Raw genomic sequence first — 17,181 nt, forward strand, 5'->3', positions numbered from 1 at the left:
AGGTATGCGTTTGGCGGCGCATGCGTCCTTTTGACGCTGCGCCGACCTGCGCCAAACGCAACCTGTAGCAATTTGGTGCGCTCGGCGCAGCATCAAAAGGACGCATGCGCCGCCAAACGCATGCCTTCGCCCGGCCTGCGTCCCCAGTGCTAAAGATAGGGGACGCAGGCAGCGTCATGCGACCATAGGCGGAGCTACCGGCGGAGGCACGGCAGGGGCGGGGCTTAGCGGCAGCTGTGCGCATGCCACTGCTGCGGCCTTAAACGCAAATCTGAAACTACCCTTAATCATACCGTTAGGCCATGTGCACACGTTGCGGATTCTGCTGCGGATCCGCAGCATTTCAGGCTATGCGGGTCCGCAGCAGATTTAGCTGCGTTGTACAGTACCATTGTTTTCAATGGTAAACTGAAAAACGCTGTGCACATGCTGGGGTTTACATCCGCAGCATGTCAATTCTTTGTGCGGATTCCGCTGCGGTTTCACACCTTCTCCATTGTAGAGGTGTGAAACCGCAGGGCTAAACCGCAGGCTAATCCGCAGGTAAACCACAGGTCTTTTGACCTGCGGATTTACCTGCAGATTTTCCCAAATCCGCAGCACCTAAAACTACGTGTGCACATATAGCCTTAGGCTGGATCCTTGCTACTTACAACTACTTATAATAGTCTTATGGCTGGCACAAAAGCTTCAACTGCACCCATAACACAATAGATGACTTATAAACAATATACATAGATATTGTGCCCTCAAGAATATTGCACGCCATGCTATTCTACATAGGATAGAATGATCTTTGGGGTCATAAGTTGTAGAGGCAAGTGCTATCTCAGCTGCAACTGTAGTTGAACCTTTGCAAATACAGATGTGGACAAAATTGTTGGTCCTCCTCTGAAATTAAGAAAAACCCACAATGGTCACTGAAATAACTTGAAACTGACATAAGTAATTTTTAATTTAAATCTTACTGAACATCAAAAAATGTCAGAAACATTTTAAATAAAAAAACAAAATGAAAATGGCCTGGACAAAAATTATGGTGTCCCTGGAAAACATTGAAAATAATTGGATCATAGGGACACGTTAAACTAAGATCTTTGCTGTAATGAGCATAACAGGTGTCTAAAAACTTGTAAGCAATCAGTTTGCCTATTTAAAGAGTGAATAGTCATTTTGCTGTTAGTTATCATGGTGTGTACCACACTGAACATGGACCAAAGAAAGCTAAGAAAAAAGCTGTCTCAGGAGTAGAAAGAAAATAATAAACAATGTTAATGGTTATGATGTTCCCTTTACTACAGTTCCACATATTATTTAGAAGTTTAAAGTCTATGGAAAATCCAAAGAGCGATAGGCACGCCACTCCTTGTGGTGAACATGGAAATGAGTTACATATAGGTGAACAATTCCCAGCACTCACATATAACGTGAATGTTGATTCTTTCATTCAGAACCTGTATGAACAATTCAGCTCCTCATGAACTTTCATGTCATTGGTGTTGAAAACTCGCGAGGAGCTGAAGACACTCAGTGCCAGAGATAGCAAAATAACCCCAAAACAATTTTGAACCTCCACCATTTTTGACTGTAGGTACTGTGTACTTTTCTTTGTAGGCCTCAATATGTTTTCAGCAAACAGTAGAATGATGTGCTTTACAAAAAGATCTACCTTAGTCTCATCTGTACACCAGACACTTTCCCAAAAGGATTTTGCCTTACTCATATACATTTTGGCAAGCTGCAGTTTAGCTTTTTTATTTCTCTGTGTGGATAGATCGCGCTGACACTGATGCACCCTGAGCCTGCAGGACAGCTTGAATTTCTTTGGAACTTGATTGAGGCTGCTTATCTACTATCTGGACTATCCTGCATTGCAAATATTCACCAATTTGTCTATGCCACCCACAAACAGGGAGATTAGCTACAGTGCCATGGGTTGTGAACTTACATTGCGCACCGTAGACAAAGGAACATCAAGATCTCTGCAGATTAGCTTGTAACCTTGAGACTTTTGATATTTTTCTACAATTTTGGTTGTCAAGTCGTCAGACAGTACTCTTCTCTTTATATTCTCCATGCTTAGCATGGCATATACAGACACAGAATGCAAAGATGGAGTCAATTTCTCCCCTTTCTATCTGGTTTCAGGTGTGATTTTCATATTGCCCACAGGTGAGTTTAAACGAGCAGCACATGCTTGAAACAAAGTTGTTTACCAACAATTTTGTCCTGGCCATTTTTGGGGGTTTTGTGTGAAATTATATCCAATTTTCCTTTTTTCTCTCTTTTTTTTTTTTTTTTATTAGTGTTCCAATACACACAAAGGAAATAAATACGTGTAATTACAATCATTTTCTATCAATTTCAAGGGTGCCAACACTTTCAGCCATGACTGTATATCTTTGTCACAGAATGGAGCTCGGTATCAAAAGAGGAAAGAACCACGCATATTAGGCGCACACCCAAGATATTGAAGAAAAATAGATGCAAAATTTATTGGTAGACAAAAAACCACAATAAAAACATTTAAAAAGACAAAACCCATCACTTGTAGTCCCTTAACACTATAGTGTATCATAATACAATATCATATTCAAATGACAGAAACATACCTAAAACGACACCCTATATACATACAATAATTGCCCATGAAATAAACAAAACCCTGTTCTGGGCGTCCCCAGAAAACCAGATAGTGGAAAAAAAAACGTTCTAAAAGGCCACGGTAAGGCTAGTTTCACACTAGCGTTCTTGGGCGCAGCGCAGGGCCGCCGCTAAGCCCCGCCTCCAGCTGAGCCCCCTCCGGTCAGTTCCTCCTCTGATCGCATGAGGCTGCATGCGATCAGCGTATCCTATATTTAGAGTTGGATACTCTGATCGTGTGCTGACCGTGCGCTGGTCTGATTTTGCTGGTGCTACGCTCAGAGCACAAAAATGCAACAGCGCGTTTTTCTGCGCTTGGTGCAGCGCCAGCAAAATCAGACCAGCGCACGGTCAGCACACGATCAGAGTATCCAACGCTAAATATAGGATATGCTGATCGCATGCAGCCTCATGCAATCAGAGGAGGAAATGACTTGAGGGGGTGCGGCTTAGCGGCAGCCCTGCGCTGCGCCCAAGAACGCTAGTGTGAAACTAGCCTAAGCCTATTTAATGCTGTGGGGAAGCTAACATAGATATCCCATTGAAGCAAGAAGGAAAAAAAATTTCCTTTTGCATTTCCCCTTTATCGATGAATCATTTAATCTTGCACCTCCTGAGGGTTAATTTTACCCTTGATGTGCTGTATTGCATTCCCAAATCATGATCTCTTTTATCTTATTATGGGCTGTGGGGTATGTTCCCCTCGCCGATATAAGTTTGATTGTGCTCCCTGCACCTTTGTGTTTGGCCTCTAGTTATGGGGCGTATTTATGCTCTGTTTATTTCTCCTTCTCATGTCAGTCCCGATTGCGGGTATGCTAACTATGTTCTGTTTTCCTTTTGCGCGCACGCGCTTTCATGCGGACCCTTACGATGGTATGGCTCTCCAAGATATATGCGCCAGTCTTTAATTGATGTTACCGACCGCTTTTCGTGCCTGCCCAGTATGCATCTCAATAACACTTCTCCTTCTCCCCCTGAGAAGTTGGTGCTTTGCGCACGCGTGAGCCTCCGACTTGCGTCACTGGCTTCCTCACACTTGCGCACTACATATCTTCAATGCCGTTACTCTTTTTTTCTCAGAGAATCCTTAGGCTGTGTTCACACACAGCGTTTTTTTAGCGGTTTTTACCGCGGTTTTCACTATAAAACAGCTATAAAACCGCTAAAAATAAGCTGCACAGTCATTTCTATGCATTTTGCACTTTTTGTGCACATTGATGCGTTTTTTACCGCGAAAAAAACGCATCGCGGTAAAAAACGCAGCATGCTCATTAATTTTGCGGATTTTTCCGCGGTTTTGGCTTCTCCCATGCGTTTAGAAACCGCTGCGGTAAAAAACGCATCAAAACCGCGCAAAAAACGCACAAAAACCGCCGCGGGAAAAATAGGTGCGGTTTCTGGGAAGGGATTCAGGTTTTTGTGCAGAAATTTTCTGCAACGTGTGCACTTAGCCTTATCTACAGCGCATGCACCTATCCTGGCCAGGATAGATATTCTGGTATTTACCACTCCATGTTTACACACCTCTTGCTTGTTGTGCCTGATTGACTGACTTTTATTTAAACACTGCATGACCTCTCTTTCCTACACTTCCCCTGACGAAGCTGCACTCTGCAGATTCCGCTGCGGTTTGCCATCTCCTCCATTGTGAAGATGAAAAACCGCAGGGCAAAACCGCAGAGCAATCCGCAGGTAAAACCGCAGGTCATTTGACCTGCAGATTTACCTGCCGATTTTACAAAATCCGCACAGCCAAATCCGCAGAGTATTCCGCAGCGTGTGTACATACCCTTAAAGGAGATTTTTTTTTCCTTCTTGCTTCAATGGGATATCTATGTTAGCTTCCCCACAGCATTAAATAGGCTTACTGTGGCCTTTGAGAAGGATTTTTTTCCACTATCTGGTTTTCTGGGGGACGTCCAGAACAGGGTTTTGTTTATTTCATGTGCAATTATTGTATGTATATGGGGTGTCGTTTTAGGTATGTTTCTGTCATTTGAATATGATATTGTATTATGATTAGAGTTGAGCGATACCGTCCGATACTTCAAAATATCGGATCGGAATGGATCGGCCGATCTTTAAAAAAAGTATCGGTATCGCCGATGCCGGAAGTCCCATTCAAGTCTATGAGACTTCCGGTATCGGAATTGGAAAAACCCTTTCCTGCCCTTGTACAGCCTCTCGGGGGTCTGTACGGGCCTTCCAGGGGTCTCTGCCGGCCTGCCGGTGGGCTGTGCGGACTGCCCGGGGTCTGTGCACCCTGTGGGGGTCTGTACCGGCCTGCCGGGGGGCTGTGCCGGCCTGCCGGGGGGCTGTGCAGGCATCGTCCGATGGGACTACAAGTCCCATCGGGCGATGCCTGCTACCATGACAGTGATTGACACATTAGCCAATGATGGGACAGTAGTAGTCCCATCATCCGGCTAATGTGTTAAATGTAAAAAAAAAAAAAAAATACTACATACATACTACATGCATGCTACATACATACTACATGCTACATACATACTGCATGCATGCTACATACATACTACGTGCATGCTACATACATACTACGTGCATGCTACATACATACTACGTGCATGCTACATACATACTACGTGCATGCTACATACATACTACGTGCATGCTACATACATACTACGTGCATGCTACATACATACTACGTGCATGCTACATACATACTACGTGCATGCTACATACATACTACGTGCATGCTACATACAGACTACATGCATGCTACATACAGACTACATGCATGCTACATACATACTACATGCATGCTACATACATACTACATGCATGCTACATACATACTACATGCATGCTACATACATACTACATGCATGCTACATGCATGCTACATGCATACTACATGCATACTACATGCATGCTACATGCATGCTACATGCATGCTACATGCATGCTACATACATACTACATACATACTACATACAATACATTCATACAATACATACATAGACATACAGTACATATAACATAGAGTAACATACTTACCAATACTTGTCACATTGTTCCCCGAAGCCATTGTCGTCTACGGAATAAATATTAACATAACAAACCACAAAAATACTCACCCATGATCCGAAGCAGTCCACGAGTGTGTCCCACGACGATCTTGGGTAGAGAACTGCAGCATCAGCTGATGCTGCCGCTCTCTACGGGCTGCAGGAATCCAATGACGGAAGGTAGGTATCCTTCCGCACTGTATTCCTCCGCCACTAAAAAAAAAAAAGTCCCTAGTCTCACTAGTACAGCTTTTACCATAAAGTGAGACTAGGGACTTTTTTTTTTTAGTGGCGGAGGAATACAGTGTGGAAGGATACCTACCTTCCGTCATTGGATTCCTGCAGCCCGTAGAGAGCGGCAGCATCAGCTGATGCTGCAGTTCTCTACCCAAGATCGTCGTGGGACACACTCGTGGACTGCTTCGGATCATGGGTGAGTATTTTTGTGGTTTGTTATGTTAATATTTATTCCGTAGACGACAATGGCTTCGGGGAACAATGTGACAAGTATTGGTAAGTATGTTACTCTATGTTATATGTACTGTATGTCTATGTATGTTTTGTATGAATGTATTGTATGTAGCATGCATGTAGCATGTATGTAGTATGTATGTAGCATGTAGTATGTATGTAGCATGCATGTAGTATATATGTAGTATGTATGTAGCATGTAGTATGTATGTAGCATGCAGTATGTAGCATGCATGTAGTATATATGTAGTATGTATGTAGCATGTAGTATGTATGTAGCATGCATGTAGTATGTATGTAGTATATATGTGGTATGTATGTAGCATGTAGTATGTATGTAGCATGCATGTAGTATATATGTGGTATGTATGCAGCATGTAGTATGTATGTAGCATGTATGTAGTATGTATGTAGCATGTATGTAGCATGCATGTAGCATGCATGTAGTATGTATGTAGCATGTAGTATATATGTGGTATGTATGTAGCATGTAGTATGTATGTAGCATACATGTAGTATATATGTAGTATGTATGTAGCATGTATGTAACATGCATGTAGTATATATGTGGTATGTATGTAGCATGTAGTATGTATGTAGCATGCATGTAGTATGTATGTAGTATGTATGTAGTATGTATGTAGTATATATATATTTTTTTTTAAACATTTAACACATTAGCCGGATGATGGGACTACTACTGTCCCATCATTAGCTAATGTGTCAATCACTGTCATGGTAGCAGGCATCGGTCCCATCGGACGATGCCTGCACAGACCCCCGGACATCAGCACAGCCCCCCGGCAGGCCGGTACAGACCCCCACAGGGTGCACAGACCACCAGCAGGCCGGCACAGCCCCCCGGCAGGCCGGTACAGACCCCAGGCAGTCCACACAGCCCCCCGGCAGGCCGGCAGAGACCCCCGGCAGGCCCGAAATGACGGCGCATCATGATGCGCACACACCGCGCATCATGATGTCATTTCGGCTGTCAATCAACTTTGAACTTCCGATTCCGATATTGAAAAAATATCGGATGTCGGTATCGGAATTCCGATACAGCAAGTATCGGCCGATACTTGCGGTATCGGAATGCTCAACACTAATTATGATACACTACAGTGTTAAGGGACTACAAGTGATGGGTTTTGACTTTTAAATGTTTTTATTGTGGGTTTTTGTCTACCAATAAATTTTGCATATATTTTTCTTCAATATCTTGGGTGTGCGCCTAATATGCATGGTTCTTTCCTCTTTTGATGCATTGCTTTATCCTGTGCATTGTGCAGCACCCCTATATATCTAAGGCTTCAGCTATTTTATAATTACGCACGTTAGTGGTGATCCCTGTTTCTCTTTATCTACCATGGGGTTCGGGACAAGCGGCAAGAAGTGAAAGGATCCAAAATAATTTTTTTCCATTAGACTTGCCTTTTTTCTATTGACCTTCTCAGGCAAAGGCAAAAGCTTACACTGAATTAAAAATGATTTATCCGGATGCTGCACTTACCGAGATGCTCTGCAAGAAAAGATTAAGGCTATCTGCACACGCTTCGGATTCACCCTCGGATTTGTATCTGCGGATCCGAAGGTAAAATGACCTGCGGTTTTACCTGCGGTTTGCCACCTGGACAATGGAATAGGTGGCAAACCGCAGCAGAATCCGCAGAAAGAATTGACATGTCAATTCTTTCCGCGGATTCAAAAACGCAGCTTTTCCGCAGTTCAAAATCCGCAGCATGTGCCCAGCAGAATGTAAATCACATAGCCTTACATTGTACTGTACACTGTCTGCAGAACTGCTGCGGATCCGCAGAGGCCAAATCCACAGCGGATCCGCAGCAGAATCTGCAGCGTGTGCACATAGCCTAAAGGGTTCTCTTGGACTATCCTTAGAAAAGGTCATCAATGTTAGTTTGGTTGGGATCCAGCTTCTGCCACCCCTAACCAATCACCTGACTGAAGAGATCATGTACAGCAGCTACTTTATTGTTTACCAGCATAGCTCAGGAAATGTAGTAGTGGCCTTGTCTGGTATTACAGCTCTGCAACTTAAACCTCCTATACACATTAGACCAATGTAGGCCGCACCCACCGATATCTATGGGTTCACCTGAGAGTATAATACAGGGCCCCATACAATTTGTCAGGGGAATTAAGGATCTAACATATCCAAATTTGGACTGCCGATTAGTTTGCTCTTCTGAATGTAAGCTGCCATCACACGTCATCATAAGTCTCATTTAAGAAATAATGACTGTCTTGTAATTCCATGCACAGATGCCACAAAAAGCACCGAGCTGTGTCTTTTAAATGCTGAAGAGGTTGCAGTGATTTCCAGATCCCCATGATCCATCAATCAGTTGATCGGTTAGAGTGGGAGTCAGAAGCCTACAGATCATTGTTGATGACCTCTTAGTATGAAAGGATAGCCTGATAAACCCTCTTAAGAGGTTTTAAATGCATTTGTTAACGTACAGACACGGTGGTATTGCACACCCAACGGGGACAGTGATGACGATATAAAAGTGCTATGGAATTAATGGCGCTATAGAAGCCAATAAAGTAATAGTAACCAACCCCTTTAATTTGATGATACACAATCACTGACAGTTAGCGAATTCTACCAAACGCCATGTTTAGCTACCAAATCAGTTTTTCATGAAAGTGCACCATGAAACTGCTTATAATTGTGATGTTTTACCAAAATCTAGTTCAAAACAAATCTAGTCTGTGAAAATGAAGAAAAATAGCAATCACAAGATATTCTTTATCTTTGGTAAAAATACATTTCTGTCCGCCACACTGTGGTCATATCGTCCACTCACCTTGCACTGATTTCTGACCCTAAATTAACCAACACATTTACAAGGTTTTTTTGCACTGTGCAAAGCTGAGATCTTTGTCTAGCACAATAGTAAGGGCATAGAATTTTATATTTAAAAGACACATTTTCCCCAACACTATTTCCTGAAAGGGGTTGTCCACTTCTTGGACTCTCTGCTGGAGGCAGTGAGACATTATAGCCCTGACTTGGATTCTGCTGACTGGCAGCACATTGGGATTCATTTGTCAATTTTATCACATTTGTACTTTTGACAAAGTTCTTGGAAAACATAGGTGATTTGATTCTGCCACTGTATCCTATAGACCAGCAAGTCAACCAAATGGTGAAACAGAAAATTTAATTTGTTTGCCCTGAACCTTGACCAGATCTTCGGGGAAAAACTCCATATAATATTTAGATGCTGCTGTATAGGATCAGATCTCCTGTCCCTCACAGTTTTGTCACCGAAAAGGCTCAAACCAGTTTTTGAACTTACCACTGTAACGTCAAAGTAAAACCGGTAAAACTGAGAAATCATTGAATTGGTTAATGACACATATTTGCCTTATAAATGTAATCAGAAGGGATATGTCCTCTTTAGGTAAATAATGTTTTTCTTCTAAGATTCCCAAAGCACAGATTTTGCAGGACACAAAAATATTTATTAGAGTAGTAACTAAAAATTGTCAGGTTTTGAAATTCAATCTGAGGCTTCACTTTTTTTTTTATTTTTACCTCTGAGGATTCATAAGTAATGGTTTTTGTTTCTGTATGTATTACAGGTACATCCTTAGTAGCAATGTCTGGCTTCTCTGCTTCCGCAATAGTGCCAAAAGTGATGATCTCCGTTTTCACAAGGGGGGACTGGGAGCAGATAAAAAGGGCAAGTTTTAAATAACGCTCCTTGTACAAAACAAGAAATTGTTAACAAGACCTGTCTTCACTGGACAATTAACAATAAGATGAGGATTAAAATTGGTTATTAAAAAAATGTAAATTGTTTGCTAAATTTGCTCTCCATTTCAGTTAGTAGTCATAATGATGTAAATGTGCATGTCATGCCTGTGGTTTTGGGTGCCGGGGAGCACTAATTAATAGCTCATAAAAACTGTCAAGTGTAAACAGGTCTTCACTTTCATTTGCATTACTCCCAAAGATTAATTCCTTACATTTGCAAACATAACAGGAAAACATGGAAATGTGAGTCACATTGTACCTGTTGGTATCTAACATAAATGACCAGAGATGTATGAATTTCCAGTCACTTATCTATTTTATATTGGAAGTTATAAATTCATCCCACATTCAAGATTGAAAAGTCTTGAAAGTGGAACTCCTGCTGGTAGGGAGATTTTAAGGCAATATTGTGTGGAAAATTACAGCCAATTGTGACATTATACTGACGAGGAGCCACAACTCCCACACAGTACAGTCTACACAAGGACATCCATGGCATTGAAACTCACGTTTCAAGGTCACTTGCAGCCTTGTAACCTATAGATGGCACTAGAGATATTATTTTCCTTGCCCAGTTATGCATTGTGTTTCATGCTTATATAACTATTAGGGATATTTTGTTAGTGAACTTTGTGATTAATCTTATAATGCATTTTATACTATTATTGAAACCAATTTTAAAACTTCAAAAACAAAAATATAAATTTATGCTGTGTTATGCATAATCATCAGGAGGAATGCGTCTCATAATGAATCAAGCGAGTCTTAAAAGATACATGCGCCTCCATGCTCCTCACCACAAATCTTACTGTAGTCCAGGATTGCAGTAAGATTTCATGCGTAAAATACACCACATCATGTCATAAATTAGAGAAGCGCGTGTTGAAACATCTTGTTCTGCTAATTTTGCAGAGATGGCCGAACAGGACATGAAAACGCCAAACGTCGCAACAGTTTTGCACAACTCTGCTGTGCAAAAGTTTTGTAAGTTTTCAAAGTGTTTTACGCCAGAATAGTCTCTCTGATGATTCGTTGCCAAAGTTTTGAAGATGAGTAGTGTTTAAGCCTTAAAACGTAATTAGGACAATCTAAAACAAAGTAGGTTTTAAACAAAGAAAACTCTTGGCCAGCATTGCCAAACAAGAAGCAGGTTATAAACCTTTACAATTTAGCAAAATGAAAAAAATATAATGGCAATGGAATAAGCAAAGTTTTGAACAGCATAGACATGGGTAGCCAAACTGTATACACACACAAGCATTACATGAAAATACTTGACATCAGCCAGTTACCTCCTCTAGAGGCTTGCCATCCAACATATCATGAGATGTTTTGCCATGTTGCTCCTCTTGAGCATTGCTAGCAGCAGAAGCATCAGCAGCCCCATCTTCCTCTTTAGCAGCTTTCTCTGTTAATGCAGCCCCCACACTCTCTTTCAAGCCAGAAGCAATGATTGTGCTTGCCTGCTCTGCACCATCCACCTGCTCTGAAGCCAGACAGGCAGCATCCCCACTTGCATGCATAGCCCCCGTTTCCTCCAAACTGATTATTCCCTGAACCACCTTCTCTTTCGCTCTTTGCTCAGTGTCCTCCTTTTCGGTTATGCCACTGCTTTCCCATTCTGTATTTGTTTCCATTTTCTGCAAGTAGAATAGCGCATTGTTAGCCAAGCAAAATGTATTAGGAATAACAGTTTCACAATTTTTCCTGAAAAATCACCAACAGAACCTTAAAGTACTAAAATATTTATAGAACCTTAGAAAAACGCAATCTAATTATGCCTGTAAATACACTCATAAGAGGTGGAATAAAATTTTTTTTATGTAACCAAGACATGTATTGTAAATATGATTTGGATTGTAGATTTGACCTTGTATGTGTAACTTGTTACATGTAGTTAACTTTTATTTTTTTTTTCCCATTTAGAGCCATGTGATCTAATACAATGACTTGCACATCTGTAACCTGAAAAAGCATTTCTGTATTTTCAGGATATCTAAGGGCCACCAAATTGAGTGTTTTAGTGAAAGTGAATTTACTTATGTTTTATACATGTTTGGCATCCGTATAATAAGAGAGCACCTAAGATTCCTTGTCATATAGAAGTATTTTATTTCTCTCTTGCTGCTCATTTTATATCCCATTAAATGTAAACTGCTATGCAATAGACCATCCATTACTTGGCACAAAATGGCCAGGAAGCTACATCATTCTGCCCAGCAAACTATACTCATCGTATATATTTCTAAACACATTTTATCTGTATAGTAGTATTCACAACATTATCTAAAACGATTCTAAGTGTAGCAGTGATTGTAGCCCATTGTGTCATGGCAGTTATGGAAACGCTAGTCTCATAGTACTCGTTCCTTCACGTCCATTTTTAAAAACACAAGCAAGTTACAATTTAAAGCTGGATAAGAAAATTAATAAACACATCCAATGTGCAGCCACCTGAGCCCAGTTTTGTGAAGTAGTCGTAACCTCTCCTCTGAACTCAGATGGCTTTCTTGTAGATTCTAACAAACTGTAGATATCAGAACCATCCATGAGTTTGTCACCAGAGGACTGTTTGGTCTAAACAGACAAAGAAATGAAATGTCATATTGGAAGGACAGGAACATAAAGAGAAGGATACGACAGAGAGAAATAACTGCACAAGGTAAAGACACAGAGTGTAACAAAAAGTAGAAAGTATGTGTCTTTGTGGAAAAAGATGAAATTTTATATACAATATAGATGACCAGGTTTCCATAATGTGCACTTCTCATTAATACTGTGGCAATGTAACTGCTACTCCAGAATTTGGTCATTTCCGGTAATAGTGGCTTTCCAGCTATAATTTTTTTCTTCCCATCAGATAAAATTAAATCAGTTCTTTCTCATCTTCACCAAGTCCAGCGCTCCAAATCTCCAATGCTGCACCAGTCTTTGAGGCTAGGCTGCAGGAATGACCTCTCAACTACAGCGAATCACTGGACTCAGCAGTCTCCCTGATCTAGGAAAATAGCTGGGCCAATTGACTGGCTGCAGCGGTCACATGCCTGTCAAAGACTGGGACAGCGATGGAGATGCAGTGCTGGACCTGGGTAGAATGACAAAAAGATTTTATCTAACACGGGCAAGCTTATACGGTGAGAAAAACTATAGCCGGAAAATTACTTTATCTCAAAATTCCCCTGCCTCCAAGTGATACTTGTAAGAATCCAAGAGGCTAAAAGATGGGGAGTTCTCCGACTATAGAGATATTTCAGCACCTGCACCTGCGTATGACATGACAGTGATTTTCTTTTTGAGAATGGTACAAAAAGCAAATTTATGACTTGTTAACCCTACAGAGCCACTTTTTGCTAGCTACATATGCAAAATCAGCTATTGAGGACTCTACCAAAACAAATGTTAGGCTTTCTATAACCCCCTCAATTTGACGTGACAATTGATATGGGATATTTAGGTTGTTTACTGTAGTCACACCAAAAATATCAATATAAGTGCTTTTGTATAAAGTTGTAAAAGATAAAGAGAAAGATACTGACAGCATGAATAAGAGAGAATGAAATCATATAACCATAAATATTAGCAGTGCAAAGTTATAACACAAGGAGATCTGGGAAAGAAGAAGCCATGAAGGTTAAGGATGTGGCAGAACCAAGGACCGCAAAAGTAGCATTCACCACTATTGCCTGTAAGAAATGCTGGGAAGCAGAGGGCCCTATTCAACAACCTTAGTAACAGAAAATCCTCTTTTTTTGTTGTAGTAGACAGGACCTGCTAATGACAAAGAATGTGGTACTCAAATTGGTTGCTGCTGTTTTTACCATGTAAAGTGGTGGTACCAATACAATGTGTAATTGACGTTATTTATGTATTGAAAGTATCACTTTTATTGACATTAATTTGTTTCGAGCAGCGTTGAGCACACATTCACTAATTACAAATTAATACAGATTGACATAAGTCATTTTCAGGTGCTAGACAGCATGGAATGCCATATACGTACAAAATTACGATTGCATAGGCAGATGAATGTGGGCAGAACTCCGCGCTAAGTAGTAAAACAAAAAAACATTTATGCCAATTAGGAATCGCAGTATTAAAAGTAATTTAGCATGAATCTGAAGCGGACATGGCCCCTTCAAATGGCAGATCGGGGTGGGGTTTGTGGCTGTAGATTTGGATGCCAGGTGATGGACCCCCACCTACCCGATATTGATGGCCTGTACTTGGTGCTTTGGTTATCATTATACCCGTAATGGGGGCATTAGTTGCCACTACAGTGAGGGGGGGGGCGGGAGCTGTATGTGTCTTGCGACCCTCTTTCATAGCTGAATGTGGCTTTCAAGGTCACAAAGGTTTGGGGACCTCTGCTTTAGATTAACATCAGCCGAATGCGCAGATATTGGCAGGCTCAGACATCAGTCTAAAGTGTATGGTGGCCTCCTAGCTCTTCCCTGACAAGACTATTTTGGGAGAAATATGAATTTGGCATGTTTGAAATTGGACTGCCAATTATTTTGTTCTTAGCAAGATAAGCTGCTGCCAGAGGTGTCTGACAGCTGCTCTCCCATACAAAAAAAAGGGAGTGCATGGCAGGGCAGAGACATACCAGGAATGATTGGCTAAACCATCCTGCGGTTTGCAGAAATCTTTGTGTAGGGGGGGCATAAAACTTGTCATCAACAACAGTGACAACTAACTTTTTATCTGTGCTACCATAATCAGTAGATCCAGCAAACCCTGCTCATCACTTAGACTGGGCATTAATTTAGCCAAAGATGCCATACTAACAGGAGAACTTATTGGAGACAGTAGAACTTACATTTAGAATCTCCTTTCCAACATGCTTCACTATTCTCCCCATACACATATTTACTAGATAGTGAGGATCCTAGACAGTTTCTCATTGCATATTAAGGGAAGCAACCAACCTCTCTCCAGTGGGCGACCTAACATCTGCATGGTCTGTCTGTATGGTACTTACACTACTGTTCTTGAAGTTTAGCATTTTATTAATCCATTACTAAAAATGTAGAGCAGCACAAAAAATTTGTCAGTTAAAGCACAAGACAGTTTTAGGCTATTTTTCCACGCTAGCGTTTTTTAAACGCTCAGGAATCGCATCCCCTTTCCCAGAAAACGCGCGTCTTTCTCCGCGTGATTCTTGCGCGGTTTTTGCCAAAAAGCCGTGCGTTTAAGCGTTTTTTGACACGCGTTTTCTGGAAACATTGGGGGAATGCTAAAAATGCTCAGCTATGCGGAAATTAATGAGCATGCTGCGTTTTTAGCCACTAAGCGATTCCTGGGCGGTTAAAAACGCATGCATTGGCACAAAAAGTCAAAAATGCATGCAAATTAATTGGAAGCATTTTGTAAGCGTTTCTGCAGCGTCTGATCCGGCACAAACGCTGCGGAAACGCTTACAAAAACGCAACGTGGACACACAGCCTAAAGGGATATTTCCTTCTCATGAAGTGATGGTATAATATAGCATGACGCCATCAGTTTATGAGATGGGGCATAAAAATATCTGGATACACAAATACAGGAATAGCTGGATATGAAAGTGCAGATAAAAAGAAAGATGCCACTATTATGAATGTGATATTATTAAGAATTAAACTGAAATGTAAACCTTTTGTTACGTAAAGCATAGCGAGTGCTGCATAATTTTCCCTACTGAGCAGATACTACGTGTTCCATGTGACTGTTTTTATGATCTTCCTGCACAACTCTTTGCTGAATAGGGCCCATAGCTGTTAGATCTAACAATTTGCTGAAGCACACAAATATAAAAATGGCAAGCTGCATTATTACGAGATTTTTAGCCATTTATTCTCATCTTGTTATAAAGCTATACAATGCCTACGTAGGCTGCAGTGATTCTAAAAAAAAAAAAAAAATTGATAAATGTCGCCTGCCAAAATAAAGTAAAGCTGCAAGTGAACCAAAGGGAATTGTGAAGCAGGGGATGTTTGCAATTCATGCTTGTGATCATTAGGATAGGACACAAAGTTATTGCTGCTTGTTACCACCACTTTGGATGCCGACGACTCTGTGACATAGTGAGCAGTAGCAATGGTGAACGGTTGGTCTCTTGTGTATCTCCAATCCGACAGCTTCTTTTCCTTCCAGGCTGGAGCATCTGTTTTAACCACTTGATATTCAGGATATCCGACTGTCTTCTCAGTGATCATACTTTCGGTTATCTTCATTCCCGCATCAACATCCTTTACCTTTGTTAGACTATCCTCTACTGGACTTGCCAACTGAGAGTCTGACTCTTTAATGGGAGTCAGTGACTCTGATACTCTTCGTTTTATGGTCAATCCCTCCTGGGTTTTCCTACTCTTGTCATCGCTAATTGGTTCTAAAATCTCAAACTCGCCTACAACTGGAATTCGACTCACGATTTCGGAAATGTCTTTCTCTCCCTGTTGAGCGACTTCAAGAGAGGAAAGCTGGGACACTTTGTCACCTTCTTTACCTTTACTAGTCATTGTTACAATTTTACCAGATACAGCGTCATAAGTTTTTCCTAGTGCAAACATTTTCTGCCTGTTTTCCTCTTCTCTTGCTTTAATCTCCATTTTCAAGGCATCCAGGCTCTGAGTTCCGATAGGACTGGTTTTAAATGTTCCAGCTGGTTTTTCACTGCTCACAGTTGTTACCTTGTAAGTTATAATGCTTTTTGTTTCACCATCAACTACCTTAGTAGGGACTTTGTCTATAATAACCCAATCCTCAGTGCCCTAAGTGAGATATAAAATCTAAATTAGAATTTGTCACTCTCATTTAATTTTTATGGAACTGCTGCAAAATACAGGGGCAAATTTATCACTGTTGTTGTGAATGATTCCGAGCGAGTCGGTATAGAGAGTTACTTCTCTTATTTACAGGACCATATGACTGTCATATATAAAGTGGGGGAAAAGTATTTAGTCAGCCACCAATTGTGTAAGTTCTCCCACTTAAAAAGATGAGAGGCCTGTAATTGACATCATAGGTAGACCACAACTATGAGAGTCAAAGTGAGAAAACAAATGCATAAAATCACCTTCTCTGATTTGGCAAGATTTATTTTGCAAAATATGGTGGAAAATAAGTATTTGGTCATTAACAAAAGTTCATCTCAATATTTTGTTATATATCCTTTGTTGGCAATGACAGAGGTCAAACGTTTTCTGTAAGTCTTCACAAAGTTGGCACACACTGTTGGTGGTATGTTGGCCCATTCCTCCAAGCAGATCT

The 17,181-nt window shown here is 41.0% G+C and overlaps 1 protein-coding gene across 21 annotated transcripts in view; it reads right to left on the reverse strand.

Moving 5' to 3' along the window:
* The window catches only part of EPB41L3 (erythrocyte membrane protein band 4.1 like 3), a 466,618-nt gene that overhangs the window by 18,424 nt on the left and 431,013 nt on the right, over positions 1-17,181 (reverse strand). For 12 of the 21 annotated variants that reach the window (XM_073550905.1, XM_073550907.1, XM_073550910.1 and 9 more), the window contains 4 exons: positions 15,963-16,682; positions 12,388-12,510; positions 11,226-11,573; positions 9,712-9,840 (listed from right to left, as the gene is read on the reverse strand). In XM_073550905.1, the coding sequence (XP_073407006.1) occupies positions 9,712-9,840; positions 11,226-11,573; positions 12,388-12,510; positions 15,963-16,682 (1,320 nt within the window). The remainder of the gene's footprint in view (positions 1-9,711; positions 9,841-11,225; positions 11,574-12,387; positions 12,511-15,962; positions 16,683-17,181) is intronic. The other 9 variants (XM_073550919.1, XM_073550917.1, XM_073550924.1 and 6 more) reach the window with 4 other exon arrangements.

This window comes from Dendrobates tinctorius, unplaced genomic scaffold (genome assembly GCF_039654945.1).
Source record: "Dendrobates tinctorius isolate UK_male_01 unplaced genomic scaffold, ASM3965494v1 ptg000171l, whole genome shotgun sequence".
Taxonomy (NCBI): Eukaryota; Metazoa; Chordata; class Amphibia; order Anura; family Dendrobatidae; genus Dendrobates; species Dendrobates tinctorius.